The sequence below is a fragment of the Notothenia coriiceps genome, unplaced genomic scaffold (genome assembly GCF_000735185.1).
Source record: "Notothenia coriiceps isolate Sejong01 unplaced genomic scaffold, NC01 NC01_scaffold00009029, whole genome shotgun sequence".
Lineage (NCBI taxonomy): Eukaryota > Metazoa > Chordata > Actinopteri > Perciformes > Nototheniidae > Notothenia > Notothenia coriiceps.
Window position 1 is genome coordinate 1 of NW_011341730.1, and position 18263 is coordinate 18263.

Sequence of the window (18263 nt, forward strand, 5' to 3'; positions counted from 1 at the left end):
GAGAGAGAGAGTGAGAGTGTGTGTGTGTGTTTGTGTGTGTGTGTGTGTGTGTGTGTGTGTGACCTAGCATTACTATCCTTGTGGGGCCTAAATCTGTTTACACAGTCATGTGTGGGGACTCGCCTCCCCATGAGGGGAATCATTCATTTTAGGGTGAAGACTTGGTTAAGGTTAGGTCAGAATAAGGGTTAGGGTTAGGCATGTGTCGGTTATGGTTAAGGTTAGGATAAGTCTCCAGGAAATGCATGCAAGTCAATATAATATCCCCTGAAGGGATGTATGGAGGAGAGAAGCTGAGGGTCTGGAGGATGGAGTCACTTGAAGGGCTGCCAGCTGCCAGCGTCCTGTAGAGAGAACCTGCTGACGGCAGGAAGATCCTCGCAGCTGGGTCAAAGTCTTCTCCACATGCTTGGGCTGGAGGAAACAGTGTGGTGTGGAAACAGCTCTTTAGCCCCCACCCAGTATTTGAACACAGAGAGATAATTGGCTGGGGGTGGATGTGGTTGGGTTTTCTTAGCTCTCAGCTAAGTTTTCTGGAGGTCATGGGTCAAGACTAAAAATAAGGAAACCTATTCAATAACACATATTTAATAATAATTAGATATAGGGTATTAATAAGGGAGTTATGGTAGGAAATAGCTCATATCACCTCCACCATGACAATATATCTTACTGATCCCAGAGTGACACGTGTAACTGGCCCGGTCAGCAGCACTGCTGCCTGCTTTTTTGATTGAACATCTTTTAATGCTGAAATGCACAGATGTGTGGCACAACAAGTTATGCATATAATGGCAATACGTATTTCTTTTCAAAATGTTTTATATCATTAAATAAAAGGGGAATCAGCAACCATTAAGTATCACTTTCCTTATTTATTTTTCTTTCAAACGAAAGTAATACATTGTTGTTCAGGTTTATAAAGAGTGCATAAAACTGGGAACGCACAGGGTTGTGCTTTTATTCCATCTAAAGCAGATGCGGGTAGATCATAAGTGCAGTCTCTTTCCCGACTGCTGGTCAATTCTCTTCTGCCCTTAACCTCATGACGATTCTCACTGAGGTTAAGGAAAACACATGTTTTTTTTGACAATTTATCTGTAATCTTGCCTGCCTGATCAGTGGCAGCAACATGTTATCAAAGCTAACAGCACCATCTGCTGGTTATCATAGCACAGTACCAGGGCTAAAAGCAGAGTTGAATGCGGGGCACAGAGGAAAGAGGCTCATGTCTTTAGAGTGTTGTATTATGGCTGGTATGGCCTTGAAGTAGCCTGGATTTCGACCGTCAGCCTGCAGTGTTCTGCTAGAGCTGGTCTTATATCAGACCATTTATTTGTCAGAAGTATGCTCCACCAAATAAGTCTTGTCTATAGTCTACTCCCATCCTGCACTCTTTTACAGTTGACTACAGTGGAAGCTGGTTTGGTATCATTTTGACATTGCTGGCAGGTCAAGTATGTTTTACATGACATTACAATGTTGCTTTTTTCTTTTTTTTTTAAACTTCATTTTACAGTTTCTGAATTTTAGTAGCTGAAAATGATTGGCTGGCAGAAAAGCCGAGCGAATAATAATTGTTTCTTTGAAGCTGCATGATTTACAACCTGCATTACTTTTTTTGTATTATTACTGATCGATGGAGTGATTATGTGAACATTACATTACTTCGCATCAGTCAGCTGACACTTTAGTCCAAAGCGACCAACCAAAAGAGCAATGAACCATGAAGAGACTGCCTGTACACCAGCTCACTGAGCCAGGCTCTCAGGCTGCCATGGAACTCTCTCTGCTATCCAAAGGGGAGCTCATTGCACCTGATTGGAGCAGGAGAGCAAACAGGAGGTTTTAGTTGAGGGTAGCTGAGTCCCATTCGGAGTGTGAGCGGAGTGGATGATGCACAGTGAAGTGCACGTGCAATGTCATTGGCTCATAGCAATATCATTTTATTTTCGGCCCAAGTGAGTCGTTTCTTTCACTCATTCAAAACTTTATTTTATACAAAAAACTCAGATGTAAAGATGTAAGTACATTTTTATTTTAGTGATTTATTTATTATTTCTGGAATGCCATTTAGACAAATGACTATTACAAATCTATGTTTAATAGTCATTAAACTATGACTATTAAAAATCATAAATAATCACGAATAAAAGACTTATACATTCAATACAATAAGTGTTATAAGGAAGAGACCCTATTCTTCATTTGGTGGTGTCCCCTCTCCTGTAGTGTGCTCTATACGTTTGTGTGCATGTAAATGGTTTGCAAAGGCTACAATCCCTGTGTTCCCTCTCTCCCAGTTAGATTTTGAATGGAGGACTTGTAATTAAGTATTTTGAATAAATTAAATATTGGTACTTTACTCAAGTAAAGAATCTGAATACTTCTTCCTCCGCTGACAATTTGCCACAGATGATGAGCTTTTATTGAAGGTGATGCTTGTCTCTTGTTGCAGTGTGCAGCAGTCTGACAGAAAAGTATTAAAAAGAAAGACATGTGGGGATGATGGAGGTCCACAGCACAAATGTGAGGACACCTTAAGGACACTGGAAAGCTACGAGGATGCAGCAACTTTGCACACGATGAACTGTATGCAGGTCTTAAGTGGAAATTAGTGACAAATACTCAAGATTAAAAAGCCTGGAGTCATTGATGAGTTGTCCCAAACCTTTTATTAAAGCAACAGATCAGTTACAGAAAACTGACAATCCATCATTACTTCATAATAATTTATTCACTGTCATCAGTGTGTACAGAACATGTGCTGAGACAGTGAGGCGAAGAGGGGCAGTTTAACCAGCAGCAGCCTGTCTACTGTCTACCTGTGGTGGAGCTTCAACACTGTCTGGGAGCAGCGCTGTCATCACAAGCCTTCCCTGCTGATCTCACATGATCACCCTCTTTCACCAGGTTGCTGTAGTGTGGATTTTGTTTTTGTTATTGAAGTAGCACAGCTCCTTTAACCCGTCACAAAATAGCGTATGGCTTTACAAAAAGCTTTTAAAGCATTTTCAGAAAAAAACTTTTTTTTATTTTATTTCTCCATGTCCTTTTAAAAAAATGTTCCTTTTAAAAATCTAGAAGCTCTCTCTTGGTAAAGATTGTAATCTTTAATGTTAAAAAGGTTTTACAGTTCACATTGACTTACAAAGTGTCAGGAAGTAGAAAAGACCAGCTAGTGGGCAAGACATTCTACAAAAAACACTTCTGCACACCAGACAAACAATCTGGTGTCACGAGTCAGGAGCACAAATAACGTGGGAAGGCGACACCCTGATAGGAGAACAAAATATAAGAAGTATGTTTTACCCGGCGTATCTTTTTCACAGAAGTGTTTACATTTTTTTACTGTAAATGTTGATCTACATATTGTTTATTGTCAGTATCACTACAGAAATGTGTTTTGTTTCCACAGTGCTGCACCCATTGTTAGTGTCCAGATCATACCTGCTGTGATATAACAGGAGCTTTACCTGCAGACAGACCCCTCCCTGAGGACAGTAAGGTGCCAACACTCAAGCAGCTTCAAAACACTTCTGCTATACGATGATGCAAGAGGAAGTTTTGATCTGTGATCTTCTACTACCATGGATCAATGAAACAAATTCTGACCTCACAAAGGAAAGGACAACAGGGATTAAAGAAAGTTTCCCTTTGAGCTGAACACCAGCCACTGAGGATGAAAACAAAGGGCTGGGTCATTAACCGTCAGCTGGGGTTGGCTGACAGGAACATGACGTCTGATCCATGTAACCCTGTGTGAGCTGTAGGGCCTTCACACAGGAGGCCAGATCACACAGGGTTACCCGTTTCATGTCACGCTCCTGTACATCCGTGGACACATCCATTCTTAACATCACAGTTTAAACCTAAATAGCTCAATATTAATTAGAAAGTATTCAAACAGATTATCTTTTAGTCTAGTTAGATGGTCTTGGTACTCATATCTGGAAATAAGAAAAAAGAAATAGCTAGGATTCGACAGAACTCAGACACACAGAGAGGTAAAGGGAGATGTACAACCCACCAGAAGAAAAAGTTTACAGCTCTCAAAAACGACTTCATGACACGAACGGCTCACACAAAGGTCTGACTAGTAAAAGAGACTTGCCAACACACAAGGACATGCTCACACACACACACACACACACACTAACACACACGCTCTCTTCACATGCTAGCACACGGCTCATCCTGGATTCAACACATACTGAGTGGTAAATAAACGGCTGGGGGGAGGGGGGGACAGACACCACCACAGCTTTGCATAGAAACACTGAGCAGTACTAAACACAGCTGAGTGGAATGTTCTCTGATCAGCACTGCAACAGAGGAAGCTGCAGCGTTCAGAACCAGAGGAGAGATTCACATTTGACCCTGCTATGTCAAACAGCTGACTGCGGAGAGCTCGCTCAGTCTGACTGCTAAACACCGGCTCAGCTGCAGCCTCAGTTACTGGGCAACAGAATTCCGATGCAGGAAGCCAGACTACATCACTGAGACTTCAAAATAAAGTTCCCGCTCTACAGATTGGACTCTGCAGACTTCAGATGGAGCTGAGTTCACACTGAACTGAACCCCCCCTGACAACAAAGAAATGGACTATCTACTGAAAGAAAAACAAATGTTGATTCAAAAGAAAAGAAGGGTAAATCAGGAGTACCAGATCAGGGAACAATTCATAGATCATCACAAATGAACAGCAAAAGGAAAGTTTATGGAAGGTGTGAAAACATAGGGATGGGGAGAGTGTTGTCATGACCACTCAATTGTTTCTCTGGAGGTGGCGAGGTGCATCATCGCACTCAGACGGTGCTGACGCAAGGTCAGTGGGTCCCTTCTCCGTCACCACGACGACCACGGCAGGCTCTACGTTTCTATGGAGAGCACAAACAGGAAGTTGAGTCTACTGATGCAACCAGGGTTCATACAGCTTACATAGAATAATATTTAATACCAACTTTAGAATAACCACAATAAAAAGAAAGAAAACATTGTCGGTTGAGGCTCATTGAAAATTAAAACATTCTTGTTAGCATCCACAACCAGCTGATCTCAGATGTATCAACTAGAGGATGTAGGTTGTTTTGACAATACTGCAGGGCCATCCAAAGTGAGAGCTGTGTGCGGGACTGGGAAGTAAGACACACTAGTTTCAGGTGAGGCTTGGCCTCCGCCAGGGCTCCATTTGTCACCAATCCTGTTTGTGATATTCGTGGACAGGATCTCTAGGCATAGTCGGGGAGCCCGGGGGGTTGCTTTTGATGATGTGCTTCTGATGGCTTCATCGGACTGCGACCTTCAGAGAGGCCAAGGGTCTCAGCAGGAAACCAACTGACTGTCTACTCCACGTAGGGAATGGTGTCCTTACCCTAAGTGAATGAGTCCTTAATGAGTTCAAGTTATTGGGATCTTTTTCTTGAGTAAGGGGTGCTGGAGCATTGAATGGGCTGGAGAACCCGAGCAGCGCGAGCTCTACTACACCGCTATGATGAAGAGAGAGCTGAGACGGAGAAGTTGGGGGCCCTCTGCTGGAACTACTAACCTCCGCAACCCGACTTTGGGTAAGCCAATGAAGATGGATTGATGGATACCAGTAATTGTGATGTTTATTCATATATACCAAACATTCTCTCCTTTCAGCTTCCTAAGGTATATATATATATGTGTGTCCTGTTCACTCAGCAGTGGCGGACACATACAATAGCAATCCTCCCGATGAGCATGAATGTGAATAAAAACAATGTTTACCGATGGGCTCATCCTGGATCTGTTCCTCTGTCTCAAACACAGCTGCTGCAGAAAGAGACAAAGATGCACAAGTAAATCCACGAGATCTTAAACATATTGTAATGTTATCCCCTCACAAAGCCTGTGGCCCCATTTATGCACAGTGCATCCATTCTACGGTTGGAAGGCGTGTGCGATTGTGCCCACCTTCTTCTGCTGCTGCTGCTGCTGCTGCTGCTGCTGCTGCTGCTGCTGCTGCTGCTGCTTCCTCCTCCTCTACTTCCTGTGCTTCTTCTTCTGCCTCTGAAGGTGGAACAAAGACATTTGAAACCATTAACCAAGTTTTTGCTACGAGGCGTCTTGCTAACAGCCGCCACACACTGTGCTCAGTAAGAGATCTCTTGGACCTATGCAGTGTATTAAACAAAGATAATAATGTACACTGGCATACTTCCACACAATTCAGTATGGACCAAAATCCATAGATTTCACTGAGCCTCAAAATGTCAAACAGATGATTCTTCTTTTAGATCATCATTATATATAAGAGATACATCCCTTACTGGGGATGAGGGGAGAGGGGGACGGTAAGTGTCATCTCAAGGAGGTCACCATTTAACTGGCTAAACGTAGTCTGCCACAGCCTCTTAAAGCACTGAAGCACTTTGGTATAGAATGATCTATCTAATGTCTTTACTGGTCTGAGGAGTTCCCCTCTAATCTAACGATCTAACACTCACCTAACTGTAAGGGCGTCAGTCACTGGAGTTCTTGACTGTATGAAATACTCCTGCTTTACCTGGCTCTGTTTGCTCCTCTTCTACTTCTTCTGGAGCTGCCTCTGTGTCGGCCTCCTCTTCCTCCGCCTCTTCTTCTGAAGGGGCTGCGTCCTCTTCCTCCACAGCTTCTTCTGAGGGGGCTGCCTCCTCTTCCTCTTCTTCCACAACTTCTTCTGATGGTGCTGCCTCCTCTTCAACAGCTTCTTCTAGAGGTGCTGCCTCCTCTTCCTCAGTAGGTGCTGCCTCCTCTTCCTCTGTAGGTGCTGCCTCCTCTTCCTCTGTAGGTGCTGCCTCCTCTTCTTCTGTAGGTGCTGCCTCCTCTTCCTCTGTAGGTGCTGCCTCCTCTTCCTTGGCTAAATCCTCAACAGCTTCTTCTGCAGACTCCTCTAAAGGTGCTGCATCTTCCTCAGCGGGCTCTTCAGCAGCTTCATCTTCTTCAGCAGCTTCATATTCTTCAGCAGGCTCCTCAACAGCTTCCTCTTCAACTTCTGATGCCACCTGTTCAGCAGCAGCCTCTTCCTCGGTGTCTTCAAATGCAGCCTCCACCTCTGCCACAGGTTCCTCCACAGCCTCTTCAACGGCCTCCTCCTCCTCCTCCTCCTCCTCCCGAGCTGGTTCTGTTTCAGTTTCCTCTTCAGCGGCTGCCTCCTCTTCTTGCTGGTCTGCCATCATCTCTTCCACCTCCTCCACCAGTTCAGCCTGGATCAAGAAATAATGTCAAAGAATGTTTATTTAAGCTGTTAGAAAAACATCAGCATATATCTGTCAATCAGGGATGGAACGCAAATGATCATAGCTACAGACCCCAGGGGCCTCCTCCACAGGGGCCTCCTCTTCCACAGCAGGAAGCTCCTCCTCTAGCACCTCTGGATCTTCCTCAATAACCTGAAAACATAATCATCCCCCGAATGCCATTAACAGGTTTACTTTAGTGACCAGACTACATAGAACTGATTACCTGAAGGGCCTCACTAATCACTGCACGTTTTATAAAATAAGACTTGGCCTGTACCAACCTCCTCAGCCTCGGGTTCCGGTTCAGCCTCTGGTTCAGGATCCGCCTCAGGTTCAGGATCCGCCTCGGGTTCAGGTTCCACCTCGGGTGCTTCCTCTGGTTCAGGCTCTGGAGGAGGATAAGAGAGTAGGAGAGATTTACACACGTCACAGTTCAAGCCCAGCCTTCATTCTGAAGTCCATTTGAGACATCTTCAGTTTGTGAAAAAGACACAAAAAGATGGTAGAAATGTTTCTCACTGCCTAATGCTTCCTTCCACACCTGGATCTAAAACTCAAATGATTATAGAGTTCTCAAAGACGACACTTCATGCATACGATACCAAAAAAAGAGAACAGAATATTCCATCTATTCTCTTGTGAAAACACACATATTGAACCAGAAATCTGTTCTCTGCTTTTTTTAACTGCCTGAATTGAGGGATGATTTTCTAACTCTTGTCACATGCAAACATTAGCGCCCATTCACACTGAGGTACCTGCTGGAGGTGCAGAGGTGTCCTTAGCGGCAGCAGCTTCAACTACATCCACAGGCTCAGGCTCAAAAACAGCTGTGGAGAGGGGGCGGATATGTTACGTTATGTCCGATCAAACTCAACGCTCAAGAGTGGGCCTTTATTGGCCACATGTCACTGAATGGAAATGACAATACATTTAATAACATGGGAGATGTTTCAGATTATCAATAATCGATATACAACAAGGGAAGCTTTAACAGCCAACATCTCAGTAGAACTGTAAACATGTCATCTAACAGCAACCCAAGACACAACCCACCGGGACGTCATTTAACTTCTTCTCCACCCTACATTTCCAGTGCACAGCATTTGTGGTGGTATCCATATGTGTTCAGTGTTAGCGATAACAGATACTGATGAGCCAGCCATGCTGTTGAAACCTGTAACCATGCAACACCTGTTACCATGTCCTATCAACATTTTCCTGTGAGGAACATCAAGTATAAAGAACATGTGAGGTACCTGGTGGGGCGGATTCAGCTTCCGGAATCTTCACTGGGGCGGCAGCTTCTTCGCTACGGGAGGTTATCACCACAGCCTTCTCTTTCAGCCCTACATGAGATCAATAGATTATGTTTATTTATAAAGCCCAATATCACAAATGTTAAATTTGTCTCAGTGGACTTCACAGTTTGTACAGAATATCAGTATGACAATACGACACCGTCTGTCCTTAGACCCTCACATCGTACAAGGAAAAACTTCCAGAGAAAACCCACAGTTTAAAGGGAAACATGGGAGAAACCTCAGGGAGAGCAACAGAGGAGGGATCCCTCTCCCAGGACGGACAGACGTGCAATAGATGCCGTGTGTAAATTCAAAAGATAATACATTTACAACATAGGTAGACCACATTTTTGGAAAGACCAAATGTTTGGAAATGCATGTGTCTATAATAAGAAAATGACTCCACGAGGATGTCAACAACCCTGTGGGAGCCATCAGGGAAGTAGTATGATGAGTCAGGCAGGACAGCAGAGACTGGTTCAGAGATGAATGCACAAGTTGCTGCCACAATATACATGTACATTATAGACACAGGATACATAGCCATAGCAGAGTCTTTGGTCCTACTGAAAACATATCAGATCATATTAATTAATTATAGGGATGCACCGATACATCGGCCAGACATCGGTATCGGCCGATGTTCGATCTATTTCCTGCCATCGGCAAATGAGATGACATTCACAGATGGCAGTCGATTATGGTTTTGTTATTTTCTTGCGCGTTCCGTCATAACATCTGCGGCACCCGTAGTTCGTTTATATATAACAAATAAAAATAAAAAACATGTCAGCAGTGGGGGACTATTTCACCCAGAGATCCGCGATTTGCAGTTTGCAAAAAGTGTTCCGTTGACACGGCCCGGGTATAATAAACGGGGCCCGCTCTTTTCCTCTCTCCCGACAGCTCGTCAGTATCGTCTCATGCAGCTGGCTGATCCAGTAATGAGTGATCCGACAGTAAAGAATAAATATATTCATAACTAGTGTAGGTAGATTCAGAGGTAGATAAAATAGCTAAGTGTGATAGGTCTAACTCTAAAGGTGTGTTTTGCTCCACTCACCGGTCCCCTCACAGCGGGCAGAGCTGCAGGTCATCCACTGCATACTTTCTAAACAGCGTACTATGATGTTATAATAACGAACTTGCTCAGCCTTTGAAACTGAAACCATTTTGCGAGAATTTGTTTTTCCTGGCAGAAAGTGGAATAACAGTCGAAAAATTTACATTAAAACATCGGTATTGGCCAAATTGTTATTCTTAACATCGGCCAAGAAATGTAGCATCGGTGCATCCCCAATTAATTATTCATTCAAATATGCCACATGTATGATAGTGATACACACTTATGAAGAAGAAACTAAATAGTGGGACATGTGGTGTATCAGAGAGGAACTTGTACAGGACCTTGGAAGAACCTTCGGAATCTTCTCAACAGGACATTGGGTTCCTTTAGCTGACAGAATCGAGTTTGATCAGATATTTCATGAACTCAGTAGTTATTATAATAGGCTTAGGCTCAACGTTTGTGTCACATTCCAACAATTATTTTGATTGCCTAAACTGGCTGTTGGAATTAGGTCATGCGGGTCCAGTTTCCCAACATGCACTCCAGCGATTCCACAGACAGAAGATTGGAGCTCACATTAGAAAGGAAGCACTTGCAGGGTTCAGAAAACTTTATTGACAAAATAAAATAAAACATAATTGGTTATGAACACAAATCCCCCTACATTTAGAAAAGCTCAAAATGTAAACATTAGAACTACATATACTGAAAAAAAAAGTTTAGTGCTTGTTTTTGCATTATGCAGTTTCTATCCCATCCCATTTGTTTTTGCTAACCCTTTAACAAAAAGTACAGACCAAAACAAATAAAAAATAAAACTATTACTTGTTATTCCCAAATAATTCCCCAAACGTGTAGCAACTGTGCCAGCTCACTACAGCCTATTTATTTTTTGTTGAAGGTTATTGCAGTCCCTTAAAAGTCACTCCCGCTAGTCTATTGACCAACACAAGCCTTTTTAGCTAGAAAATTCCTTTGTTTAACCTTTTAAACAAAGGATCTTATACACAGCTCTGGTATCATTTGAAATATGTATAGTGCCAATAACAGTGTTTCGACCACCATATCATCTCTCTTCATTTCTGGCCTTTCTGGCAGATTTGCTCCCCTTTCGTTTGTCTTTGGCATTCTCTTTCCCTCTCAACTTGTCTTCGTCCTGTGCCTTCTTTACCTCCCCCTCCCTATTACTCTCTGATTTCTCCTCTTTCTCCTCCTTGATTTCCTCATCCACTTGTTTTGCTTTTTCCTTCCTTAGTTTCTCCAGAGCCTTCTTCATCTCTTCTTTCTCCATATTCTCCTCTTCCTCTTGCAGTCTCGTTGCAACTCGTTCCTTCACTCTGGCTCTTATTTCATCTCTCTCTAGCTCCAGCTTCTCCTCCTCCTCCTCCTCTTTGGCCAGGAGCTGTCTGACCTCAGCCAGAACCAGCTTGGCAATCTTCTTGGCCTCCACACGTTCGTGGATGATGGTCAGCTGCTGCTTCAGAGCCTCACGAAGCTTCCTGCCCACATCCTTAGTTGGATAGGATTCTGGGAATGGATGGGCAACAAATTGTTGGATGTTGACCACTTCCAGACTGACCAAGACCATGCTCAAATTCACTCAGTTATTGGAAAACAGGTATGTGCAGAACCAGAAATCGGTTCATTCCATACTGTTGCGTTCACCTCTAAGCAGTGAGTAGACTTCTACATCACACTGGCATGTTACTCAGTTTAAAACGGATGCAAAATCGGATTTACACCAGTTTGTTAAAAATATGACCAACATTAGTGTACTGAAGAGAAACCCATGTTTACCCTATAGTGGTGTTCTAATCAGACATTTTTAAGTCAATCATCACTTGAGAAATCGGGTTAATAACTCCATGATTATTAACATGCTTTGTGAGAGGTTGGATCTTATTCCATTAGTGTGGCCCAGTGTAAGAGCACATGCTGCAGGAGGATACCTCTCTCTGATCGTGCCCCGGCTCCTCCAGCTTTCTCATCTGATGTTGCAAACAAACAAAAAGTTACAACACTGGGATAGTTTCCAGGTTATACCTTTGTAGCGGTCACACTGTTTGTAGAGATGAGTCCATTAACACAAGTCGCCACCAGTTGCATAATAAAGCATATCTCAGGCTCGAGCTGAAGCAAACCACACTGATTCTGTCGCAGAAGCCACTGTTGTTATGTCGTCTTAACTTGGCCATACATCAAGGAGAAACTCAACCTCAGCTGTGCAGAATCTGACGACCGCATGGTATAGTCCTTTTTCATAGGATGCCTCAGTTCTATCATAAAGCAGTCATGGCAATTACCAGGAACAAGAATTGTGTTAATATGAACTATGGTTCACATCAAAAGGACAGTCAGCAGCTCACCTGAGCCTCGAGACGATGCTCTCACTGTCAGTTAAAGAAAAGTACATCTGCTGTTTCTGTGCCATGAAGGAGTTCATGTTGTTTTCATCATCCTTATAAATACTTTATTTAGAGGTGGTTATTTTGATTTCTTTATTTAAAAAAAGGAATGGGTTAGGGTCCTGTTAGAGTGGATATGGAATTGTGTTTGTCACTCATCTTCCGGTGTTTGTTTTTGTGCATCAATAACATCATGTAGATGATTCTTTAGAAAAGCTGTAGCTTGAATCCAGAGCAGGAAGAACCTGTTTCTTAATCAGGTTTCTTCCATGCATTCAACAGCCATCAAGTTCATTACACACACACCCTGTGTCGTAATAGAGTGAAGCTTAATACATCAAACATGCCTCTGCATCACCTGCCCGTTCTCTCATTGTTCACACAGAACAGAAACAAACTGGAGGGGTACCAATAGAACATTAGTGTATTCTACTTGTGCACAGCCACAAACTGAACTAAACAAACAAGTTGGCTTCATGACTGATAACTATTGTAGGAGTAAGACATGTGCATTATATGTAAAAAGGAAGAATGGAACCAAGGGATCTAAATCAAATCAGCATTGTAGTCACAGGGGAGGCAGGAGAGAAACAAGAGAAGGTACGTTTTAGGCATATGTTAGGCAGCGTGGGAATTAAGACATAGTAAGAAAAGCACATGAAATTAAAAACATGGCTTGGTTCCATTTTGTGGAATGCAGAATGGCCCTAAAATGTAATCACTTTTGCTTTTTAAAATTCTATGGCATGCCAATGTCTGCCATTTAAAAAAATAAGTTATATATGCTGTTATCTAGCATAAGACAAATAATATGAAGCTTGACTATTACAAAAAAACATTTCGCCATTTATGAGTCCAAGGCCCCCTATTTCCCTCCTGGAATAAGCCTGCATACTCAACCTTAACTTTTAAAATAGATTGTATCAATTACTTTTGGCAGAGAACCATCACTATAAACACTAGTCCACCTCGAGATGTTGGCAGGTGGTCAGCTTTATAAATCGAATTTGTTCTCATCCAGACATCCGAGGAAAGGCTGAGGATGTGTTCATTGCATGCAGCAATAGGAGAACGGGACAGTGGAGCAGCTGTCCAAGTGGAAATTGCATTCAATGTTTTTAATAGTTTCAACTAATTTGTGCCAAATTAATATATATGTTCTAAAAAAAAAGTGTTCCTGAGTATCGTGTCCATATCCCAGCACAGGGTTCAACACTCCTTTAAAAAAGGGCATTCACTCTCTCAAGATTCTGCTGATACAAGAATGCAGCTCGTTTGTCAAATTTGAAAATATCTTTTTTTTTTTTTTTAAACCTTGTATTGGTTGAGCTTATAACACAATGTTGGATTGGACATTCATATCTAAAGAGACTAGATTAGTCAAGTTTCCAAAACTCTAAAGTCAGCAGAAAAATGATTTTGTCGATGTCTTGGGCTGTTGGCACCCTGCAGTTGGAAATTGCATTAGAGGATAAACGGGCTGCTGCAGTTGAGTAGAGGCTATTGGTTATGTAGGCCGACTATGACAATCTTCTGGCCCTGATATCCATTATCATTTGCTCCTCTTTTTCTGACCCCCCGGTCATCTTCAACCTCCTCGTCGTCCTCCTGTGCCTTGTAGAGTCCTCCTGAGGCACGGTACTCCTCCTGCTCCTCCTCCTCCTCCTCCTCCTCCAGGTGTTCCAGGGGGTTTATCAGACCGTACAGGAAAGTGAAGAAACTGTTTAACCAATCAGAGCCGCCCTCTTCCACTTCTTCTAACCAATCCAGAACCTCCGATTCCCCCTGACCATCGCCCTCACTGGTTAGGCCTACGCAAACAAGAGGGGAGGTGGGGGGGGGGGGGGGGGGGGGCATGTGTGGATGGAGGGTAGAGTTTGTGGGCACAACGTTTGGAAGTGAGATGGAAAGGAAGTGGAATAAACTTGACCAACAGAACAACTAGAACAAAATAAAAATGGCAGGAAAATATATGGGGGAAAAGACATGTGATGATATAATGTCAGAGGGTTTAGAGCAGAGGGGAGGTGGAAAAGAAACAAGAGGAGAAGGTAAGAGAAGTTTTAGGCGTATGTTAGGCAGCGAGGGAACTAACAAGGCATTATCATAAGCAGCTGGGTCTGGCTGACTACACATCACTGGTCAATCAAATTAATTGACAAACTGACTGAATGTACTCCTATAAATATGGAAATTCAGCTCACACTCTTTATCATGTGGAGACAGCCTAAAAATCCTAGATGGGTTAACTTTAGCTAAAAATGTACTTTTACTGTACAGCCACATTGGTACCAGCGATTGCCATAAGTGTGTGTTATTACACAGATTTCCTATGGTTCTATCCAAAAAAAAAATTAAATCTATGGAGGGACGGACTCATACACAAGACAAAGAAGAGGAAACAAAAGGTTTCAAAATAAATGTGAAAAAAGGAAAATATATGTATTGGAGCATGCATATTAATGCCATGAAGCAAACTGTGAGATTGAAGTGTTTGCAAATTGTTAGAGCTTATTAGTGTTGGGGTGGTATGGATGATGGATTGCTGGAGGGATAGAAAGGCTGGAAATGGGTGGGGCTTAAGTTCCACCTTTTGCCTAGAATGAGAATAACTGACAAAACAGAGCAAAAGCTGGAATGCAAGTACCTCCGAAAGGGAAGATTCAAGCAAAGATTACTGCGGGTAATGATAGCATTCTAAATGTTTTCTTTAAGAGCCAAATAGTTAGTTTTTTGAATATTGCAAAACAAGCAAAGTGTTGTCTGTACATTCAAATATAGCCTAGTACACGTGTGAGATGTAAAGATTGAGACAAAAACAAACTGATTCTCATGCCTGAATAGAGAGCAGTATACTAGGCACAACATATTCATATTAAATAGTGGTACAAAAATATGAATGTTTTATATTCTATGCAGTTCAACATGTTGACTCTTCTATTGGAATGAGCTCATTTGCATACAGCTCTGGTCCAACATGTTAAGCTAGTGTACAGCATTCAGTATGTTGGAGAGTCATGTCAACTGAACACAGAAATGTGTCATGCAGCAGGCATCACGAGGGGAATCACAGTACCCAGGACACACTGAAACCTACACTTTATCATCTTCTCCTAGTTGTCTTCAATGTGTCGAATTATATACAATGAAAATTAGCCAGAGGAACTCATTAGGTACATGTGAGAAAACTGTTAGCCATAAACTCCTCAGGTGGCCTTAATTGACCTTTCGTTAAAAAGGGGAGAGGAGCACCTGCCTTCTTGTTGTGACCTAAGCTTTAAGAATCTTACACCAATTCAGACTTTAATACTCTTTTTAATTAGAGACATTCAAAGTGGGTTAATTAAGATAACAAAGCAGTTACAGAAACACGCAACCCTGCACAGAGGTAGGAAGGATTGAGGAGTTGGCTTTTCATTGATGAGATTTTCTCTATGATACCTGCCAGCTTTTTAATAGTCAGTCATGCTAGACAAACCGAAATCGCTGTTAAATGTAATTAAGGAACATGAGATCATGTGGCCAGCAATGCTCAAGCAAGTATGTTCCACTTGCATGATGACTGGGGGTCATGCACCTCGTCCCCATAATGCCGTGAGAAGCTCCAGATGTTTGGCACTGGAGACAGAGATTCCACTAATGCAAAGCACTGATCGTAAACACCAACATTAGTTGTAAATTAGAGATGAATCAACTTGCCTAGCAGAACTTTAGCATCCTCGACATCAAAATCACCATCGCCATCTGTATCGTATGCGACCAGTTTACCTACAGCAGTAACAAACACATTTAGACTTGCAGTTTGAAAAATCAAGACAAATAGCTTTACTATACATTGACATGCACCATTCCACACAGACAGACACTCAAAGACATGCACCAAGCTTATCTTAACTCTAGCATAAATCATTAAACCACATTCATAGTGGCCGTGCTCTTTGTTTAAATGGGTATATCAGCAAAGGTTACAACCAGCTTGGTGAATGTCTTTAAATGTGAGGGGGATCAAGATATAGTGATAGAGGGTACTAAAACAGAGGCAACAGAAAGGGGGTTCATGCTAGACATGTCTTAGAGTAATCAGAAAGCAATATGACACTGTTGGATATAAATAGTGTGTTATAGAGTGGTGCAGGGATGACGTATTTACTCGGAAGGAAGCTGCTGGCTCCCTCGACAAAAAAGCAATAGGATTTCTCCATAGGATTTTGGAAAATAGCTGGAAATAACGTCTGTGGAAAACGAACCTGTTTGACAAATGCACGTTTTGTTCAGCCGGATAATATCCACATGTCTACAATACTTTTATAATTTTCGAATCATAAATCTAAAAGCCAGAAGCAAAATGCTAACGTTATGCTATAAACGAACTACAGCAGGGTCGCACGACTTCAACGTCACGTCAACTTAAGATCCATATTCAACCATACACATTCTAAATGGTACAAGTTGAAGCGTTTGTTTGAACAGTTTGCAGGAGGCAGGTACTTGCTTTCAAGCAGAACAGGGCAAACAAACTTAGCGGGAGTGTTTACGTGTTCGCCGTAATGACGTACAACGTACTCGACAACTTCTGTAGTCCTTTTCACCCACATGTTAACAACTATCGTTTTTCAGACACGTAAACTCTTCAGAAATCACCAGCGGGGTCACTGCTGATGTATTTAATGTCGTAGAACAAAACGTGACCCTTCTCTTAAATTTGTGTCAACCACAGACCTTATTTCCATCTATTTTCCAAAATCCTATGGAGAAATCCCATTGGCTCTGGGACGAGGGAATCGGTAGTAAAATGCTAACTCACTTCCTGTTTTAGGACTCGTTCCTGCACCACTCTATTAACAGCTGAAACAGAAGCCCGGGGTCTAAAGCAGTAACTGACAAATGGCTAGTTTAAGATCAATGCAGTAGATTGTCAACCAGCTGAACATGGAACACAACTACATCAACTGAATGTATGGGTGTCTAAACAATACATTTGATTATTTTCTTTAATTGTCATTCTCTTTATTATATTACTGTCAGGCACAAAGAAAAGTTAGTTTAATATAAATAGTTATCAATAACTATTTCAAAACAATTCTTAAGAGAATGGTACATCTTTGTTAACATTTATTATACCTCCAATTGTGATGTTGCGTAAGTGACAAACATAACATTTGAGATAGGCGCACCCTACAGGACAGGGATAGGACTTTCCTCTCCAAATTGTCTTTATAGCTACTACTAAATAATCTTCTAACAAGTACATAACATGAAGATCAGATCCATGCATCACAGTCAAGTCTTAATATGGCAGCCACATTGTCACTTCAATGGGTTTCTAATGTAGACCCTAAACTTTTTATGACAGGCTTCGTCTAAGAATACTTCATCAACACAATAGACCTGTGTAGAGTTCCTTTACTACCAGCCAGCATAACCTAACACTGTTGAAAAGGAGCATCTTCATTTTTTAGATCCAGGGCTCTGAGAAGTGTGTAAGGGAGTGAGGACAATATTTTGAGAGGATATTCACCAGACACAACAATCATTCATGTAAATACGGGTAATAGAAATATGTCAGTGATTTTTACCTTGCAAGGCTTCAGACAGGTTAATTTGTAAGCCCTTAGCCTTGTCTGCATGCAACAAAAAAAACATACATATTGGAGCCTTAGCTAGATTAAGAAATAAGACACAAGAGATCAATAATTCACAAATAAATAATTGAAAACTGAAAATTAATAATGCCGATTAGTGAGAGACAGTATCCTGTGATAAGAAATGACCGACATGCATCCACCGTAGGAATCAGGAAATATAGATGAGGTTTTAATTGATGGTCCACATGCTACAGACCTGAGGGATAACAATGTTTGGTGTGGGAAAATAGAATGTTTCTGCAATGGTGCTATAATAATGTTACCATGTAATGGTTATCAAATTAAAAAAACTTTACAATCAAAAGATGAAAATGGCAATGTTATATAAGCTATGACATGTACAGTGGGGCAAAAAAGTATTTAGTCAGCCACCAATTGTGCAAGTTCTCCCACTTAAAAAGATGAGGCCTGTAACTTTCATCCTAGGTATACCTCAACTATGAGAGACAAAATGAGAAGAAGAAAAAATCCCGAAAATCACAATTCATGATTTTTAAAGAATTTATTTGCAAATTATGGTGGAAAATAAGTATTTGGTCAATAACAAAAGTTCATCTCAATACTTTGTTATATACCCTTTGTTGGCAATGACA

The 18263-nt window shown here is 41.8% G+C and overlaps 1 protein-coding gene across 1 annotated transcript; it reads right to left on the reverse strand.

Annotated features, from left to right (window-relative positions):
• Window positions 1-2656: 2656 nt before the first annotated feature.
• asph (aspartate beta-hydroxylase) lies at window positions 2657-17690 on the reverse strand. The gene is made up of 10 exons (XM_010770695.1): window positions 17602-17690; window positions 15725-15793; window positions 8507-8596; window positions 8006-8077; window positions 7529-7635; window positions 7317-7397; window positions 6533-7211; window positions 5941-6036; window positions 5755-5799; window positions 2657-4880 (listed from the first exon to the last, which is right to left on the reverse strand). The coding sequence occupies exons 1-10, from the start codon at window positions 17666-17668 to the stop codon at window positions 4873-4875; spliced, it is 1314 nt and encodes a 437-aa protein (XP_010768997.1). The 5' UTR covers window positions 17669-17690; the 3' UTR covers window positions 2657-4872.
• Between the last annotated feature and the right edge of the window lie 573 nt (window positions 17691-18263).